The following is a 19,986-nucleotide window of genomic DNA, read 5'->3' on the forward strand; positions in this document are numbered from 1 at the left end:
TATATATTGAGTGAACAGTGAAGAAATTCTAGCTCTTTCATTGTCCTTCTGCGCTGTTCATAATTTGAAGGAAATATGTGCAATTCTAATCTCACTCACCATACCATAGAGATAGTTTTGGTTTTATGTGCCCATTTTTCTCAAAGTATTTTTAGGGATTTTTATGCCTTTTTTTTAAGGACAATAGAGAAATGACAGGAAATGAGGAAGAGAGAGATGCAACAAAGGTCCCCAGCTCAACTCCAGTCAGGTTGTTGTGGATCATGGTCGGCTTCCTAACCCCTAAGCCACAGGGACGGCTTCATTTGCCCACGTTTTGAGATAGCATGTTTTAGATCTCTTCAGCTACCAGCTACAATGAAGTTGAATGGAAGTTTGTTTAAGGGGGTCACAGCATTGAGAAATGACTTTTAGAAAATTTAACAGCAACATAATAATATAATGAACAGACTTCACTGTCAACAGTTTTCAAGGGAACTGTTTCTTTGGGAGAAAGTAGTTCCAGTGAGGACTCTGGAGTAATTTGGATAATCCAGTATTCAATATAGCTATAAAAATACTTGTGGATTGTACTGTATGTACTGCACATAGATACTGATAGTACATGCATACATTCATTGGATATATGTAAATATGCAAAAAGGTCCCATATGTCCATCTTTCTATCTCATTTGCTCATCTATTTCTTTCCCCCGTCTAAATATATAAAATTTTCTCTCTTGCTGTGATTAGCAGATGGTCTTATATAAGTCTGTCAGACTCACCCACATTGCTGCAGCAATTCATCTCATCTCTGTTCACTCAGAGGAAATAGGAAAGAGCAGGGGGGTAATGATAGATGCAGAGCCGGTGAAGTGAGTGAGAGAGAGGGACATGTGGGGACACGGTTGAAGTGAGAAACAAAGTTCGATGCCTTTAATTAGTGTTTACACGCCCAGACAGATGAAGATGAAGGTGTAAGTGATGCAGCGGCCACCATCGTCAGAGTGCGAGAGAAGATGATGGATAATGATGAATGATTAATAGAAGCTGGTTTCACTTTTGACTGATTCAGCACTGTTAAAGTCTCTCATCACTTCCCTGTGGGATGTTAATCTCTTATGTATGGACAGCACAGAAAAATAAAGCCTCTCCTTAGCAGGAGTGGATTTATGCTCAGTTACGATGGAAATGAGAACCAGGCCACTGATGATCTTCATTGTGTGTTTCATGTATGGATGTACTCTGAATGACCTATATGGGTCTGAAAGCAGTAGCACGCTGCCAACTCATTTATATTATCTGTAATTACCATATTACTAAAAGATTGGTTCAGTACTGATGAGTGCTCCTTATCTCTGTGCTACGAGATATGGTCGATTGGAATCATCACTTTCATGTTCTCTTCTCTTTTATTTCCTAAAAATCCCAAACGTTCCCCTGTCTTTTATTGCTGTACTCTCAGTTGATGGACATAACAAGAATGTGCGCATGTTCCTCTGTGTAGATGAGGACCCAGACAGCGCCGTGGATGACAGGGACAGCGACTATCGCAGTGAAACCAGTAACAGCATCCCCCCTCCATACTACAGCACATCCCAGCCCAACGCCTCTGTCCACCAGTATCCCATCAGCCACCAGCACCGCAACTCCAGAAGCTTCTCTTACCCACGCTCGACCAACAGCCACGACCTCGACTACAACCATCAGAGGACTGTCAGGTGTGTGCTTGCGTTAGTATTATTAGAGCTGTAAGTAATTATTATGCTCATTAGCGATTTATCTGTATATACCTGTTTATATATCTATAAATGTTCAGAAATTTGTCGAACAAACTGTCCAAAACTCATTCAGTTATATAATACAGAATAAAAATTCTCACATTTGAGAAGCTGGAATCAATAAATGTTTGGTATTTTTGTTTCATTTAAACAACTTAAATGATAAGTTTATTATCAAAATTGATGATTATTTCAGTTATTTTTTATGTTGATGGACTAATCCCTTGATCATCTAACACTGTATGTAAGAGTGATGATGACTTGAAGTGAAACAGAATTAGTTATAGGAGGAAGTTAAAAACAGAATTTTTGCTGGCGTTTATGCTGAGATTTAGCTCATCCATTATTGAATGAATATATTTTGCCATGCAGTATGTGCATATGCGAGCCTTCAACAGATCGTGCTGACCAAATGCTATTTATCTTTCAAAGTTGTTTACAATACTGTTACATTTCTCAGTGTTAATTGACATATTTCGCATAGACTGGGAAGGAAACCACGTAGCCCTCTACCTCTTGCTTTATGAATTATTCAACTTGCAATCTAATGTTCAATACTGCACATAAGATTAGCTGCTTGTGTGAGTGTATTGGACAGGGCAACCTCTCCACCAGCCCGCCCATTCTTCTTCATCTCCTCCTTTCTTTCCTGTCTTCACTATCTCCCTCTCCCCCATCCATTCTCCTTCCTTTCTGTGCCTCTATTCTGTTTTTAATAGCCCCATTCATCAAGGAGTATAAATACTTTTTCCCTGTTTGTTGCATTTCTGGATGCTTGTTCTTTTTCTTTTGTCAGCTTTCTGGAGCCCGCTCACCTTTCTGTTCTGCTCTATTTCTCGCTGCTTGTCTGGTATTCTTGTATCCCCAGTGCTTTTCATCGATTAGCCATCAGCAGCACGCTAAGACATGTAGAAAAGGTTTTTAGTAGGGCTGTCAAGTAGAGTACAACGTGTACAGGCCATACTCTAAGTGCTCTGTGAGCATTTTTGAGATTATGGTCCACAAAGGGAGGGTAAACTATTTATTTTACACATGTGTACTTGTTTATTAGTGTATAGGTAAAAATAACCTTAATGAAAGTGTCTCTATCTTCATTACAAAACTGTATCCCTCTTTAGTGCTTTTATAATCAGTCTCTTCTCTTCTCTTCTGCTTTTTAGTCCCACAGGGAGCTATGCATCATCTGCAGAGTTGAGTCGATGCAGTAGTCAGCTGAGTGAGGAGGACTATGGTGGTGAGTACGGAGAGAGGGACCCTTATGACGAAAACGACTCCTACCACTCTTGCCACTCATCGGTTAGCTACAGTAAGGGCTCTCCCGACTGGGACCCTGATGAGACTCAGGGGGCGTACAGCGATGAGGGCGGCTACAGCAAAGACGGAGGTGAGGAGGCAGCCCTGTACGAGGAGGATGATGGAGGACTGTATGAGGGAGAAGAGGAGGGCCTCTATGAGGATGACGAGATGATGTACGACGATGAAGATTTGTACAATCTGGATGGTACACTCAGTGAAGACATGGAGCCTCCATTCACCCCCACTCCGACATCAACTGCCCCTCCAACTCTTGATGTTCCCAGCTCCAGACCTCCACTAGAGAAACAGTCCTCCTTACACCAACAGCAGCCCCCCACTCAACCCTCTAGCCAAACGTCCAACCAGGCTCATCCTCCTGGCATGGCCCCTGCAGCACAGCCTCCCTCTGGTCAACAAACAGTCCAACTACCTAAGCAGCCCCAGCCCCAAACACAGCCTCCGCCACAGGCTGCCCCGTCTGCCACTTCCTTCTTCTCAATGGCCAAGCCTCTAACAGCTGCAGTCACAGGCTTGGCTTCTACTTTCCTGTCTTCTGTTCCCACCGGCCAGCCTGCCCAGTCTCACCCCCCAGCCTCAGCTACATCTCAACAACACCATTCTGCTGCAGCCAACGCTGTCCCACCATCCCACCCAGCCACCATGGCTGCCTCAGCCTCCCAGCCCCCCTCCACTGCCATGGGCCCTTCCTCCCAACAGACCCCATCGTCTGCACAGCCTCAGTCCCAGTCAAATGGTCCTGCCACCACACAGTCAGCTGCCCCTCAGGACCAGGCCCTCCAGCTGGAAGAAGAGCCTTGGCTAGAGGAGGAAAACATGTTGGAGAAGGAGCCCAGGACACCCCCTGCCCAGCCAGAAGAAAAGTTCCCCATGGAGGAGGAGGAGGAACACATTGAAGAGAGCAGACCGCCGACGCCAATAGAGGAAATAGAGATGCCTCCTGAGAGGTAGGAGTGAAGGTTGAAAGGGAATCAGATCAATAAACTAAATCAGCAACAAAAATAGACTAGAAGAGAAACATGTCCACCACAAATCTAAGAAATGTGTCAGCTTTTTATTTGTGCCAAAAATGTTTTTTATTTTAGTCCTGCAGTCAAAGAGGAGCCCAAAGAGCCAGTGGATCCAGCAGTCAGGGCCAAAGAGAACTGGCTAAGACTCTACAACAAGGTCTTGGAACAGCTTCGGGAGGTAAGTGCACAAGTATATCCAAGTATGGTTTAAACCCCACCCTTGGTCCAAATTCCAGTCCAGTTCTCCACAATAATCCAGTCCAAGTCCCAGAGTTGAAGGACTGATTCAGCTCCACCCTCAATGCCATAACTGCAATTTAAAAAGATATATGTAAGTTCAAGAGACTCTAAAACTGTCTACCAAGTCTTTGAAATATGTATGTGTTGTGCATTATTTATGTGCAAAGACAGGGTACATACAGTATCTTCCTGAGTTCTATTTTGATAGTGTTTTAAGCTACACCAGAAAGCAGTAATGTGTTTCATATTCTATAATTGATACCTTGTGGTTATCCTAAAATGAAAATACCAATGGCTTGACAGACAGCAAGCTTTTTATTTTATTTTGGTGCAACACCACATGACTGTATGACTGCCTGACCTATATGGGGCTAGAACAGTGACAGTTAAATTTTGGCATCAAAAATAACATTTGGCATTGAAAACAATACCTGAACTGAAAAAGGAAACATTGGCATCGAAACACTTATATTGGAAAAAGTTGTATTGGCACTGAAAAAAGTTACACTGAAATCCAAAACACAGGCATTAAAAAATGACAATCTTACAATCTTATTATCTTATTTTATTTTGATGTTTTTTGCATTATGATGTGTTTTTCAATGTCAATCTTCAGATTTCCTCTTCAGACATCATAATGCAAACAAGACTAGGTCAAAACCTAGTATATGGCTGGACCGTTTATGTCAATGTGCGAAATTGTGGCCAATTTGTTACAGGGATATTCAGTGTTAGTGTCTATAAACATTTGGGTAAAAAAAAAAGGTTATAAATGCAGTTGCAAGAACATTGCTTTCCACTCATATCTTGGGATGTTTGATTTGAAAGAGAACTTTTTTAAATTTTAATTATAACTATTTTAAATATCTGTTAACTCGCCCTGCTTTCATCTGTTTCTATCTGTGGTCTGTAAACATATGCTCTCATCCATATGTTTATATAGGATTAGCAGGCTGGGCTAATAGTCCGTCAGCGGTGTGACTTTATATCCACGCTGACGTCTTTCAGAACACATAAACACCATAAACACACCTGTCACTTGCCCAGCACAGTGCTGTTAAACCGGAGAGATGGCGGCTACACCTTAATTTTATACAGTCTATTGGCTACACACAGCATGGTAAGGCTATGCTAACAATGCTAGCCATGCTAACTAGCTGCTAGCTGCCATGCAGGCTGATAAAATGGATCCATTGCATCTCTTTGTAGCTGCAGGTTGGGGGTCCTGTCAGTGTCGGAGCCTCCGTGTGAGACGATTCGGTCGGTAAATGTGTGTTTTTAAAACTTATATCCGATCAGGGGCTCTGCTGTAAACGCTCCCTGTGTACGTAATTGAAACTGTTTGCGCCGATTCATTCTGAAAGAGCAATGACCAGTGGAGAAACTCAAACACTTGGCCAGCTGACCAATGGTATAACTCCATCACTCAGTCAGTCAGTGACTCAGTGTGTCAGTGACAACAGACATTCAGGGTTATAGAGCTGGTACGAGGCCAGTCCAGCCAAAAATATGAAAATTAAATAAGATAATAAGATTGTAATTTTTTTAATGCCCGTGTTTTATTTTTCAGTGAAACTTTTTTCAGTGCTAATACTTATTTCAGTGCCAATACAACTTTTTCCAATACAAGCATTTCAATGCCAATGTTTCCTTTTTCAGTTCCGGTTTTGTTTTCAATGCCAAATGTTATTTACGATGCCAAAATTTAACTGTCACTGTTCCAGCCCCATACACTTACTGCTTGATTTAATTGTGCACATTTAGTTTTGCTTGATCAGTTTTCACTTGCATATTTTATCCACATATTATGTTGCTATTCATTGCCTTTGAATTCAGTTGTGCAGAAAATTAATCACTTGCTTCATTGTTTATGTTGATGTATGTCACGTTGCCTTTTTTTTGTACATGTACACTTGGCTTCCCTTCCTTTGTCCTTTTTTTTGTTTGTTTGTTTGTGCCGACCCGCTTTGTTTTCTTTCCAGTTTCATGTCATTGCCATAGTGACACTCACATGCACTTTGCTCGGCCATCATTGGAGCATGCTGACAGGTAGGTACAAACTGATTGGTTGCTCGAGAGAAAGAAGGAAATGTTGGCCAATGATAATACACGCAACAGATATCTTGTAAACAGGCACCGTCACACCACTCATTCATCTTCTCAACAATTTGATCTTTTCTATATCTTTAAGGAGCTGTCATCCATTCTGATTATAAGCCACACTGTTTCTGATCCTCCAAATACATATTTGGATTCACAAACCTTTTTATGCATAGTTGCATAACAGTTTTTTGTGTTTTTAGTGACATCAATAAGGGTAACATTTATTGAATAATATTTTTTTTTCTCAGATAACTCTCAGTCCAGTGATGTATCCTTATCATATACAGAATTAAGACTAGAGAAGACTGCAGGGTCAAACATTAAATTGTTTGTTTTCTCATCTGACATCCATTTTTCTCTCTATTAGGCTCGGGGAGAGAACTCCAACTCACTGTGGTTTGGTAAAGGAGGGTGAGTGGCCACTGTCTGTTGCTCAACAAATTAAATTTCTCTTACATGAAACACAATAAATTACACAGTGTATTAGTGAATCTATAATCAGCGAAAACTCTTGAATTTAAACGCAATTAAAATATCTCAGATCATCATGGAAACCACCAGTGCTGCTTCAGATTGAAAATGCCCTTCTTTAGTCCGGGAATCCTCCATCCTATTTATTCTGATCCACAGGCTCATTCAGCTTATGGCATTTGGCCAGTGAGTATTGAGCGGCGGTGGGCTGCCCTGACTTAGCTGGCAGGTCATTTATAGATGAGGCAGACCTGAGAGTAGAACTGAGGCTGCATACTGAAGAAGTGCTAAGTTAGCCAAATAGAAACCTAGCAATTATACCCAGGTGTATGGAGTGTCATTCCTACTATTTGAGACGAGGCAGCCTGTGTAATTAAACTCTCAAGTAAAGTCCTTGAGAACAGGTGGAGTGGCAATAGAAACAATGATTGAGGGAATTACACTTACCTCTTAGTAACATAACATTAACTCAAAGTAAGAATTTTTTTATCACATCTTTTTATTGAAGTGTATGAATCTTTAGAAATCCAAACGTTAAAGATAATCTTTCTGCAGTATACAACACTATTCCACTTAGTCGTGCATTATGTTTATTTTTTGCACCGTTAATCTTAGCTGTCAGTACTGAAAATGTGATCATCTTACACTTCTCTCCAAAATTTCTGTATGCTTGTACATTTCCAGAACATGTGTACATATGTGCTAATATTTGAATTACATTTAATACACTGACCAACTGTACATATTGATGAACATATATTTGAATATATAATGGTTGTTACTTTTTGTATTCAGGATGGGAGGTGCACTCTACAGTATTGACAGCATGCCGGACCTTCGCAAGAGAAAAGCCATTCCTCTTGTCAGAGATCTGGTGAGATATACATGAACACACACACACACACACACACACACACACACACATACACACCGTATAGATCAATCATGCCATAGAATCATTTTAGTTGCAGTCTTTATTTTACTCTGAATCTCACTCTATTTCAGAACAAATATTTATATGCCTCCCACTTATGCTTTATACTTTATACTCTGAAAACAACTAAGCATAACTTTCCTTACTTCCCAGTATATCCTATATCTATAAGCCACAGTGTATATACACAGAAAGGCTACCCATGTTGATTTCTGTCACCCCTTCCCCCTGACTGTGTCACATGCCTCACTTGTTGTCACTTGATAAATTAAATGCTGGCATATCTGTGGTGTTAATGTAATTACAGTAATCAATCAATATAGTAACATTGTTTCTTCTAGAGGTTAGGGAATACTATGTCAGCTGCATAGGCGCATGCACATACACATACACAATGTATCCTAAAGGCTTGTACACCTCATTGTCAGAAATTCCTAAAATATGATATCTGTTTCTTTTTCCTTTTCCCCTTCTTCTCTGTTTCATCACTGCTTTGCCACATCAGGCGATGGTAAGTGCCTGTCTATCCCTGACAGGTATTGAATATTAATTTGAAGGTCACACTCTTACTCACATTAAAAAATGAAACTTTCATCTTTGCCCTCTTGTTTTCAGTCTCTAGTGCAGAACTCTCGAAAAGCTGGAATCACCTCGGCCATGGCTTCCACCACTCTGGGCAATGAGGAGCTGGTGGGTTTCTTCATCTCAGTTTGTTTCACAGTTCTGTTCAGGATTCTCCAACATCTACTCAGTATCTATGACACTTTTCTTATACAATACACATTCTTTTCTCTGTGTCTTTTGCAGAAGAGTCATGTTTATAAAAAGACCCTGCAGGCTCTGATCTACCCCATCTCTTCCACTACCCCACACAACTTTGAAGTGTGGACAGCCACCACCCCCACCTACTGCTACGAATGTGAGGGGCTGCTGTGGGGTATCGCCCGGCAAGGCATGCGCTGCTCTGAGTGCGGTGTCAAATGCCACGAAAAGTGCCAGGATCTGCTGAATGCCGACTGTCTGCAGAGTAAGCATCAATGTTTTGATACCTGGATGCTCATGTGCAGCATGTTTTTTTACATGCACACATATACAAAAACGCACACTATTAAATATATGCATCTATTTTTACTAAGGTATACATACACCTAGACCTCCACACAAACCCAATCCTATTTTAGCTCCTCCTCTGTATCCTTCTGCCCAATTGACATCCCATTATTCTTGTCCTCTATCCACTCTCACATTCTCCTCCCTCTTCCTTTCCAATTTATCTCATGAGTAATGTGCTGTCATACCCCTGCCTCTCTCCTCTCTCACTTCTACCCATAGCCTTTGCATCCTTACTGCTTTGTCTAATTCAGCTCCACAAGGGGTGGCTTATCCAATTCCCATACTGATTTTGGAGTCAATCTATGTAATGCATAATTCATCTGTCTCCTGTCTCCAAAGTGTCTGGTAAGATCTTGGTGCCAAAAACATCTGTTGGTCTTTTATACTAAGACTATCTACTTTTTCCTGACCAGATCAGTGGTTAAGTGGATACAGTTTCCGCCATAATATTGGGAGGTTTGGTGTTTGATCCCTGGCCAAGAAATGTCAAAGACGTTCAAAATTGATCTGGTGCTATCTAAACTTGGCACTCAGTTTTAAAGAGATGTATTGCAGGGAAACAGGAGATAAGCTGTTGGACCTATGAGCCATATTGCCTTGAATATATTGCACACTATTAACTATTCTTCCTACTGTACATCCCCCTCATCACCCATCTGTCTCATCAGGGGCTGCGGAGAAGAGCTCCAAGCATGGGGCAGAGGACCGAACCCAGAACATCATCATGGTCCTGAAGGACCGCATGAAGATCCGAGAGAGGAACAAACCAGAGATCTTTGAGCAAATCCAGGAAGTGTTTGGCCTTGACAAAGCAACACATGCTACGCACATGAAACAGATCAAGCAGAGCGTGCTTGACGGGACCTCCAAGTGGTCAGCAAAGATCAGCATCACTGGTGAGACACACTAAGACAGTTATCCAAATAAATGTATCTTATCAAACAGCTGGAAGGGTCATTGTTTTAATGCCTTTCTTTTTCTTATCCTTAGTGGTCTGTGCCCAGGGCCTGCAGGCTAAAGACAAAACAGGATCCAGCGACCCGTATGTCACTGTCCAAGTGGGTAAGACCAAGAAGAGGACCAAGACCATCTACGGCAACCTCAACCCAGTCTGGGAAGAGAACTTCCACTTGTGAGTAACAGTATGAGGCTTGTCTCTAACCTTTTCAAATGTATTTAGGGTTATATGCTAAAATTGATTTAACGCAACCAAGCTTTCTAAACCTTATGCCAACATTTAATTTGCTTTTCTAGAAGAAAATTTTTGTGTCACCAGACAACCTCCAACATCAAGATATGTTGTCAACCACAACAACTGCTGCTCCACAGTTGTTGGCTTTTTTTTTGCTTGCTAACAATTTCTGTCTGTGCCCCATCCAGCGAATGCCACAACTCGTCTGACCGCATCAAGGTTCGCGTGTGGGATGAGGATGACGACATCAAGTCTCGTGTGAAACAGCGGTTCAAACGTGAGAGTGATGATTTCCTGGGTCAAACCATCATTGAAGTCCGCACTCTGAGCGGGGAGATGGACGTTTGGTACAACCTAGGTGAGTTCTCCAGATAAGAGGAAAGGCAATGGAGAATTAGAGACGGATGAGAGGAGCAGCGAGTCACACAGAGATAACAGAACAAGAAACAGATAACTGAAGTCCTTGTCTGTTGTAGATAGAGCGTATTTCAGCCAACTAAGGAGGCATGTATATCTTACTTTCATCTGACAGACAAGCGAACAGATAAGTCTGCTGTGTCAGGAGCCATCCGAATGCACATAAGTGTGGAGATCAAAGGAGAGGAGACGGTGGCTCCTTACCATGTCCAGTACACCTGTCTACATGAGGTCAGTCTTGTTTGGACATCTGGTGGAAATCTTTGTAACCTCATTCTTATTATTTACACCTGAAATAACTGGAAATAAAACATTAAATATGCAAGAGCAACTTACTGTTCTGAGTTAATTAGTTCTAGTCAATTTAATTCAGGGTTTCACATTTACACAATCAATCACCTTGTTAATTTTCTGTTTCTGTCTGTATCCTCTGAGAAAATTTCCTTCCTATTATAAAAAAAGAAGCAAATTTTAGTTGCCATCATTAGTAATCGACTTTAATTATTGAACCATTCTACACCGACGTACGGTACAGATACAAGGCTCCTGGATGCAGGACATAATTACATGGACACCGTGTCTCGTATGAGTCTCTTAACATGTCCTACAGTATAGCCAACTTCACAATTTCAAACATAGATATTGTAAATTGGGTCCTAGTTTATTCCTGTTGCAGTTGTGGGGTTATGAGATTACAAGGTCATGTAACTAAAAGCTTCTGTCTGTCTAAACATCAATACTTATAATAGTAGTTCCAAAGATTAGTTCATATCAGCCCAAAACGTATCTGTGCTGTAAATAATAATGTTAACTAAAGATGTAGACTGACATACACGTATATGTCCTCTTCCTCTACTTTCAGCATCTGTTCCAATACACCACTGAGGAGCAGAATGGCGGCGTAGTAAAGATCCCTGATGCCAAAGGGGATGATGCCTGGAAGGTGTATTTTGAGGAGACCGCTCAGGAGATAGTCGATGAGTTCGCCATGCGATACGGAGTCGAGTCCATCTACCAGGCCATGACGTCAGTACTACAAAGACTGTTCTGAATGTCGAACTTTTAGAAATTAAATAAGGCAGATCAAATCAAGGTAATAAAGGTTTAAGAGCTAGTAAATGTACTGAATGCTCTGTTTGCCATTTCCATCCAACAGCCACTTCGCCTGCTTGTCATCTAAGTACATGTGCCCAGGAGTGCCAGCCGTGATGAGCACCCTGCTCGCCAACATCAACGCTTACTACGCCCACACCACGCAGTCCTCCAACAATGTTTCTGCCTCGGACAGATTTGCTGCATCAAACTTTGGCGTAAGTCCCTAAAAAAAATACAGTAATATTTTGTCCCTTCTCCATTGATGTAACTATATTCTAGAAAAGCCGTTATCTTCTATCTCTTGAGAAGATCATAGTACTCTTAAAAACTGTGTTTGCTCTGGGGCTGTAGATGAAAGTCAGTGTAATGTGGCCCAGCCCACCCCTCCAAACATCCAATCAGCTGGCCTTTGTCAGATCCAGTTTTGGGTTTGTATAGTCAAATGATAACAAATAATCTGTTAGCTGTGAAGTATTTCTAAGTGGTTTGTTCTGTTTTTGTGTCTTTCTCTTGTTTAGAAGGAGAGGTTTGTCAAACTACTGGATCAGCTTCACAATTCCCTGAGGATCGACCTGTCCATGTACCGGGTACTGACTGCTTCTCTTTATTGCAACACCTGCTGAACAACTAGATTCTGAATTACATGCCGATACACGTCTCACAAGTGCTGTTTATTAACAGTCTCTTGCTGGCCACATTTGTTTGTGCCACTTCTGTGTGATCACATATGGAAACGCTTGCTCTCTGTTTTGGGACGAAGATTAAAATGATGCTGTCATCTTGCAGTGCTCACTGCTAATATTTACTTTCATGGTCCTAATACCTTAAGCAAAGAAAGCATTTAAAAACATTTTTGTGCATTTTTTCTAATCGTCTCAATGTGTTTGTGAATGTGCTCTCAGAATAATTTCCCTGCCAGCAGTCCTGAAAGACTCCAAGACCTCAAGTCTACTGTCGACCTGCTGACAAGCATCACATTCTTCAGGATGAAGGTAAGAATGGGTGAAAGACCTTCTTTTTTTCTTTTCTTTTCTTTTCTTTTCTTTTCTTTTCTTTTCTTTTCTTTTCTTTTCTTTTCTTTTAACCAAACTTCAAAACAAACATGGTTCAAATTTCCAGCACTTTCTGGAAAGTAGCCTGAGGCCCAAACTGAGAGTCAGCTTAACATTATCCTATCCAAACTGAAGCTATTATCATGAAACTGTGTGTGTGTGTGTGTGTGTGTGTGTGTGTGTGTGTGTGTGTGTGTGTGTGCCTATATGTGTGTCTGTGTATGTAAGGGTGTTATATATGTTGGTGCAGTTTGTGCAGTTCAGTGAGTTTATGGTTAAATTCCTTCTGAGATAAACCTAGGTATAACAGAGTTTTGTTGGAAAAACCTCATTAGGTTCCTCATTACTCCAGTTCAAAAGAGTCATTATACCAAATCTTCCAACTGCTGGAGACAGTGTGGGTTCTCCGAGGCAAATCATTATCATATATTCTGGTCTTGCCCATTATTAATTCCTCTCTGGCAGGAGATTCATAAAGTTCTGCAAAAAGCACCCTAACCTCCAGGTGGACATTCTATTTAAACTAGAGACCCTGTATTTGGGCACCATGCCATCAGAAGATGTTACCTCTTATGTCAGATATCTATTTCAGATTCTAAGTGCAGATGGCAGGGAAGCCATTACTAGAAAGCAGCTAAAACCAGAAATACCTACAGTGGATGATTGGATTGACATTATTGATGACATCTTCAGGATGGAAAAAATGACTTTTTCTATTATTTGAACAGATGGGAAGGTTGGATACATCACACCTGTATGACTATCATTAGTTTAATATGATTTTTTTTGTCGTTTTATTTTTTCTTACCCTTTTTTGTTAAATGATTTGAGTATCATGAAGATACACCACAACATTCTGGTTGTATTTATTTAATTGTTTTTTATTTTGTATTTAATTTTCTATTTTTATACCTGTATTTTTATTTTCATTATTGGTCCCTATTTGCTTCTGTATTATCTATTTTAAGTCAGTCTTATTACCTTCTGTTACATCTGTTTTTTACAGAATTCTTGGATAGATAAAGTCCTATGAGAATGATTACATTGTTTGTATGTGCCTTGATATAAGCCAATTAAAACAGAATTTCAAAAAAAAAAAAAGGCAGAGAGAGAGAGATCATTCCTGCTGAGAATGTGTGTGTCTGACAGCATTTTGAGTTATTTTGGATTCAACCATTCGTTGTGTAACATTTGTGTTCAGGTCCAGGAGCTTCAGAGTCCCCCCAGGGCGAGCCAGGTGGTGAAGGACTGTGTAAAAGCCTGTCTCAACTCCACCTATGAGTACATTTTCAACAACTGCCACGACCTCTACAACAGGGAATACCAAACAGACCCTGTAAGACTGCATGTGTGTGTGTGTGTATGTGTTAAGCAAACAAACTGTATTTGTGTATTTGCAGATGTTGCCATTGCAGTTTTCATGTTCTTTAGTGTAGCTCTTGTGCTGTCAGTGCGCTACTACTAAGAAATACTAAAAAAAAAAGGCACTTTTATCCTTCAACGTTGTAAGTTTAATCTCCAAGCTTAGCAGAAGTACATTTCTGGACCATTTAAAAACTATTTCAGCTGAAGAATACAGCTGTTGTCATTTTTATTAATATAAAGGAGTGAAACCATCACCCACTTTTGTCTCCAGTCAAAGGCAGTCCCTCCAGATGAGCAGGGTCCCAGCATCAAAAACCTGGACTTCTGGTCAAAACTCATCACGCTCATCGTTTCCATCATAGAGGAAGACAAAAACTCCTACACTCCTTGCCTTAATCAGTGAGTGTCTGCTCATACTGAACCAACGTTCTCTGTTTTTGTTGATGTTTATCATGCAGAGACGGCATCAGAAATTTCAAGGCATTATCAGTCAACAGCTGTGTGTGAATTATATAAAGAAAAAATGCAAAGTGGTAGAATATGAGAGTGTCATGGCATTACTTACAGTATCTAAGTTGCCATATCAACAACACTATTTTTCTGTGTTATACTGCTGTATTTGTTCTCATAATGTGAACTGACAGTAAACATTTAGCCTGTGTGTATAGATGGTGTGGCACTTAAAATTGTTAATTTATACTTCACTGTTAATTCAAATGGACTCACTGGCTTTCTTCTTAGTGTAGGTGTTTTAGAAATACAGAGGAAATACTAATGGAATTACATAAAAATAAGCCTGGGTTATTTTATTAAATAATACAGCACCATTACTGCATGCATAGCTGGTTTTAGGTCTGAGCACTGTGCTGCCTCTCACAGGTTTCCCCAGGAACTGAACGTGGGCAAGATCAGCGCTGAGGTCATGTGGAATATGTTTGCACAAGATATGAAATACGCCATGGAAGGTCAGTTTCTTTGTTAGAGGGGGTGGAGATGATGCCTGGAAAAGGGGACACGTGACTTTAGTTTGTGTTGGGGAATACATGTTCAAAGAAATGTTGAGAGAATACATGACAGAGAGCGCAGTAGTGCTGATGAAGTGGGACTTTTCTTTCTTTCTCTTTGATATTCAGAGCATGAGAAAAACCGCCTGTGTAAAAGCGCAGATTATATGAACTTGCACTTCAAGGTGAAGTGGCTCTATAACGAGTACTGCAAGGAGCTGCCCACTTTCCAGAAGCATGTACCTGAATATCCTGCGTGAGTATTTTCTACAAAGCATCCAAACGTTTCCTCCTACATTTATCACTGCGAGACAGATACTCATGTTACTGCTGCTCATTTTCTCCTCTGCAGCTGGTTCGAGCCATTTGTCATCATGTGGTTGGACGAAAATGAGGAAGTATCCAGAGATTTTCTACATGGAGCCCTGGAAAGGGACAAAAAAGACGGGGTAACTGTTTTAATTTGCACCCTTCACATGTAAAATGGTACCCTCCCAGCATATTAACAGGTGCTAGAGAATTCACAGCTTGTTGCTCACATCCCTGCAAGTGCTGTAAAACACCAACCAACAAACTCTTACATACAAAACTACACCCAAAAAGACCTAGTTTTTAAAAAACGTTGATTTTTATATTCAAAATAATCACATACGGACTGATTCTAATTCTACAAATATGAATATGAATTTTTTTCATGTTGCTAAATGTGAAAGCAAATTGTACAGACCAAAGTGGAGAAAAGAACTGCACAAAGGCGGATGAGATAATCATGTAAGACTAAAGTTTCACTAAAATTCAACAATCAAATTCTGTTGAGACAGCAATAAAATACAAAAGCTAAGATTTGACCTCCTACCTGCAGCACTTGCCCCCCCATCCAAAAACATGTATTCATGCATTTCTCATGCAAATTCAGGAAGTTCACATCAGCTCTCCTGACTCAGCATATTCCAGACCGAGAAGAGCAGGTTGAAGGCCTCAAGGCAATCAATACCGACTCAATACCAAAGGCAAATGAAAAAAAGCTTCACTGCAGAGAAGAGCAGATGCTACAGCACAACTCAATGTACGCACATACATACACACCCACACCACGCACCGATTCACACTCTCAGCCTCGCTCACGCCTACATCTCCACACGGTAAGAAGGTCGATACTAAGCAGCTGAAGATTCTCCCAGCTCATATGTTAGGAATCCTTTGGGTCCAATTAATGTCAGCCAAGGCAGTTTCTTCTTACCTGCGTCAGCGAAACGGCGGTCCCCGGGCCCAGTCACATACCATAACACTATTCACTTCTGGGATAATGGCCGGACTGCTAATGAGGGTTCTGCTCCCCATCATAACCCTCTGATCATCTCCATCGCTCCGATCCAAACGTTTTCAGAGGAATCGCTTCACAAATCTTCCTAATGCAGATATGTAGAATATGAACGATGTGAGAAACGCCTGTACAGAGGTCAGTTTTATTGTCCATGATCTGTTGCAGTACTGTGAACTTCTCCCATGTGTGGCCCCTTAATGGGAATCAAACACCACCTTGAGTGTTTTTATGTGCCGCACCATCAGCACCAAGAAACAGTCTTGTCCTCTCTCATATTTTTCTCTCCGCTCCTCTTGTTTCTTCTCGTTCTCCAGTTCCAGGTCACATCAGAGCACGCTTTGTTCTCCTGCTCAGTGGTGGACGTGTTCTCTCAGCTCAATCAGAGCTTTGAAATCATCCGCAAACTGGAGTGTCCAGACCCTCAGATTGTCGGCAACTACATGAAGAGATTCGCCAAGGTGACTTTCACGTTCAAATTCTTGCAGAGAATGTCTTAACGTTAGCAGTGACTTTCATGTAACATACAGTATTAATGTGTGATTTATTTCTGTATTTGTGCACTCATTCCTTTCTTTTGTTTCTCTCTCTTAGACCATCGGTAATGTCCTGCTGTCCTACGCTGACATCATAGCAAAGGACTTTCCAAATCATGTCAAGAAGGAGAAAGTGGTAGGTGGCTGACACAAATGTTTTAATAGAAGACAGACACAGAGGAAAAGTTTGGTGCAACAAGGTATCAGATGGAAATTTGTGTCAGGGGGATAAAGAGTGGTGATAACTTGATTTGAGCTCCATCAAGAATCAGTTTTGAGATGTATGCATTGTGGTGTACTATATGTGGTCAGGTTAATTAAATTAATTCAGCACAATAGACCATACTTTAGCGTAATAGCCGTGCCCAGGTTGCAATGTTTCAGAGTAAATTAGGGCTGTGTAATTAGCTGAATGTGGTGTCGGCTCGGGGGAAAGTGGGCTGCACTCCCAGAGAGACCAGGAGCCCCGGAGGAGCAGTAATTACTGAAAAGTTGAGCTTCTCCTGCCCTGCATCACTAAGAGTGTTTTCGCCAAAGAAGCAATAAAAAAAAGTTAGGAGGACGAACCTTGATTGATTACAATAAAAAGCTAGGAGCAGACAGAGAGAGAGTGAAAGAGAGAGAAGTGTGTAATGATTTTTCTGTCTCTCCTCAGCCATGTATCATCATCAATAACATCCAGCAGCTGAGAGTCCAGTTGGAGAAGATGTTCGAGGCCATGGGAGGCAAAGACGTAAGTTTCCATACATGCAGCTTTTGTTGTGATTGTGCCAATTTGACATCCATGTATTCATCCTATTTATCTTCTTCCAGCTCAATGTGGAGGCAAGTGACTTTCTAAAGGAGCTGCAGAACAAACTCAACAACGTCATGGACGACCTCAGCCACATCTTTGCCGTCAGGTGGGTGTGTCTGTTTGATTCCTGCCCGGAACAAAGAGATTCCACGACCAGCCTCTTTAGCTGATGTCAAGGTATGTTGTTGTGTTGTTAGTTTCCAGCCCCAGATTGAGGACAACGTGAGGCAGATGGGGGACATACTTGCCCAGGTCAAGGGTCAGACTGTACCGGCCAATGGCAGCGTGGTTCAGGAGGCGGACAACGTCCTTCAGCCCATCATGGACTTCCTGGACAGCAAGTGAGTCGGGCTGGATATCAAATATCAATACTTTTTGAGCACCGACCAAATGTGTCTGCAGCATCCAGTTCCAGTATCAAAAACTGGCAAGCATTAATAGTTGGCATTCAGTGTTTGTTCACATTCTTATTTCCCAGCTTTAATCAGATTTTCCTTGATGTTAATCAGAAAATCTGAAAAATCTGTAGAGTTTAGACTTTGTTTAGAGAAAGTTCTTGTACGGATGCTTTTCCTCAAATAATTGTAGTTTGGCATATTTTGCTAAATGAAAAAGGGGGTTTATTAAAACACATAAAGATTTTTTTTCAATTGGTGCTGAAATTCAAGTGAATTTTTTTAAAATAATACCCAACGCTCACAAATACTGTTCATATTTAATGATCATAACAGTCAGTTTGTCAGTTGAGAGATTGTGTGTTTTTGTATTTCAGCCTGTCGCTGTTTGCTAAGATCTGTGAGAAGACAGTTCTGAAGAGAGTGCTGAAGGAGTTGTGGAAACTGGTGATGAACACAATGGAGAAAACAATTGTGCTTCCTACGCTCACTGACCAGACGGTATGTAATAAACAATGACATACTCACTTTATTTCCACTTCTTTCCAAACGCTCTTTTTCTGAATTTCAATTCCTTTCAATACAGTGTCCCATTGTGATTATACATTGACCATCTATCTCGACATGACCTAATTCTCTCTCCCTTCCTTCTTTAGGTTATTGTAAGTATGTGAGTGTGCAAGCATGTTTGTGTGTGTATGTGTGAGTGTGTGTCTCTCTTTAAGCATGAAGAAACATCACTAACAGTCCACACTTCACAGAACAGAGGGAGCCTCAACACCACCTTCTGTAGCCTTTGTCACAGTTGTATTCCTCCTCTCTTTGTGTGGATATCTAAGCTAACCTTACATACTACACTACCTGTCCAAAGCATTTCAACGTTCTTTCTCTCCCTCTTTGAAAATTACTCCCAAAATTGAATCGTTCACCCAGTTTCAATTGCGATCTACATTATGAGAGTAGCTACTTGTTTCCCCTTCACTCTTGAGGCTCATTTCTTGTTTCTCCTACTGAACTGTCTTCACCAAACCTCCAGAACTCACCTCTCACTCTGCAAATCTTCCTCACCTGCACATCTCTCAAACACCACTCTTTCTTGACTCTACTGTACTCACCTGTCTGTCCGTCTCTGCTTGACAGGGCACCCAGATGATCTTCAATGCTGCTAAGGATTTAGGCCAGCTTTCCAAGCTCAAGGTGATAAAACGGAAGGAAGCAAAATTCCTAACAATGAAATGTTACTATAATGAATAATTCAACAGTTGTAGTGGTATAAACTGAGGGCTTTGTTTGTCTGTTCCACAGGAACACATGGGCCGAGAGGAGGCCAAAGCTCTGACTCCTAAACAGTGTGCAGTAATAGAGCTGGCACTGGACACTATTAAGGTATGATAATGGTCGGTAGACACATTACTGCTCTTGATTCTTATGTTTTTTTTGTTATATTTTGATTTGGTTACCACTAAAAATACTTAACTAACAGGAACAGGAAATTTCCCTGGAGCGCTCACTAATAAAGATAGATTTGTACTCTGGTTTTAGGTTCAGATTCACTTTGTGTAGCTGACAACAGTATGTTACTTAGGCAAATACAGTGAATCTATGGGCTCAAAATCATTCAAAATTGAATGCTCTTCTCTGTTGCACAACCTACAATATTCATCTTACCTCTGTCATTGGTAAAATATGTTATTTGTTATTTTTAGTGTCAAATTTCTGATGAACTGACATAATACTTTGTGCACTGCACACTACTGAAAATACCTGTTTGGTGTTTGAGTTACCAAACCAGCTTCAAATCATCCTGGCTTTGCTTCAAAGGTCCAAGGCTGACAAGGTTGTTGCACACCACAAGGCAGTTTCGTCAC

The 19,986-nt window shown here is 40.9% G+C and overlaps 1 protein-coding gene across 3 annotated transcripts in view; it reads left to right on the forward strand.

Moving 5' to 3' along the window:
• The window catches only part of LOC122993634 (protein unc-13 homolog A-like), a 33,634-nt gene that overhangs the window by 8,363 nt on the left and 5,285 nt on the right, over positions 1 to 19,986 (forward strand). The window contains exons 9-38 of one of the 3 annotated variants that reach the window (XM_044367959.1): positions 1,487 to 1,700; positions 2,921 to 4,021; positions 4,160 to 4,262; positions 6,795 to 6,838; positions 7,694 to 7,772; positions 8,338 to 8,343; positions 8,448 to 8,522; positions 8,640 to 8,859; positions 9,614 to 9,841; positions 9,936 to 10,077; positions 10,326 to 10,495; positions 10,670 to 10,785; positions 11,417 to 11,580; positions 11,711 to 11,864; positions 12,168 to 12,236; positions 12,552 to 12,641; positions 13,903 to 14,037; positions 14,338 to 14,465; positions 14,946 to 15,031; positions 15,200 to 15,326; positions 15,423 to 15,519; positions 16,709 to 16,852; positions 16,986 to 17,063; positions 17,583 to 17,660; positions 17,741 to 17,829; positions 17,921 to 18,064; positions 18,496 to 18,619; positions 18,775 to 18,780; positions 19,259 to 19,315; positions 19,424 to 19,504. In XM_044367959.1, the coding sequence (XP_044223894.1) occupies positions 1,487 to 1,700; positions 2,921 to 4,021; positions 4,160 to 4,262; positions 6,795 to 6,838; positions 7,694 to 7,772; positions 8,338 to 8,343; positions 8,448 to 8,522; positions 8,640 to 8,859; positions 9,614 to 9,841; positions 9,936 to 10,077; positions 10,326 to 10,495; positions 10,670 to 10,785; positions 11,417 to 11,580; positions 11,711 to 11,864; positions 12,168 to 12,236; positions 12,552 to 12,641; positions 13,903 to 14,037; positions 14,338 to 14,465; positions 14,946 to 15,031; positions 15,200 to 15,326; positions 15,423 to 15,519; positions 16,709 to 16,852; positions 16,986 to 17,063; positions 17,583 to 17,660; positions 17,741 to 17,829; positions 17,921 to 18,064; positions 18,496 to 18,619; positions 18,775 to 18,780; positions 19,259 to 19,315; positions 19,424 to 19,504 (4,349 nt within the window). Of the gene's footprint in view, positions 1 to 1,486; positions 1,701 to 2,920; positions 4,022 to 4,159; positions 4,263 to 6,324; positions 6,374 to 6,794; positions 6,839 to 7,693; positions 7,773 to 8,337; positions 8,344 to 8,447; positions 8,523 to 8,639; positions 8,860 to 9,613; positions 9,842 to 9,935; positions 10,078 to 10,325; positions 10,496 to 10,669; positions 10,786 to 11,416; positions 11,581 to 11,710; positions 11,865 to 12,167; positions 12,237 to 12,551; positions 12,642 to 13,902; positions 14,038 to 14,337; positions 14,466 to 14,945; positions 15,032 to 15,199; positions 15,327 to 15,422; positions 15,520 to 16,708; positions 16,853 to 16,985; positions 17,064 to 17,582; positions 17,661 to 17,740; positions 17,830 to 17,920; positions 18,065 to 18,495; positions 18,620 to 18,774; positions 18,781 to 19,258; positions 19,316 to 19,423; positions 19,505 to 19,986 lie in introns of those variants that run through there. The other 2 variants (XM_044367960.1, XM_044367961.1) reach the window with 2 other exon arrangements.

This window comes from Thunnus albacares, chromosome 12 (assembly GCF_914725855.1).
Source record: "Thunnus albacares chromosome 12, fThuAlb1.1, whole genome shotgun sequence".
Taxonomy (NCBI): Eukaryota; Metazoa; Chordata; class Actinopteri; order Scombriformes; family Scombridae; genus Thunnus; species Thunnus albacares.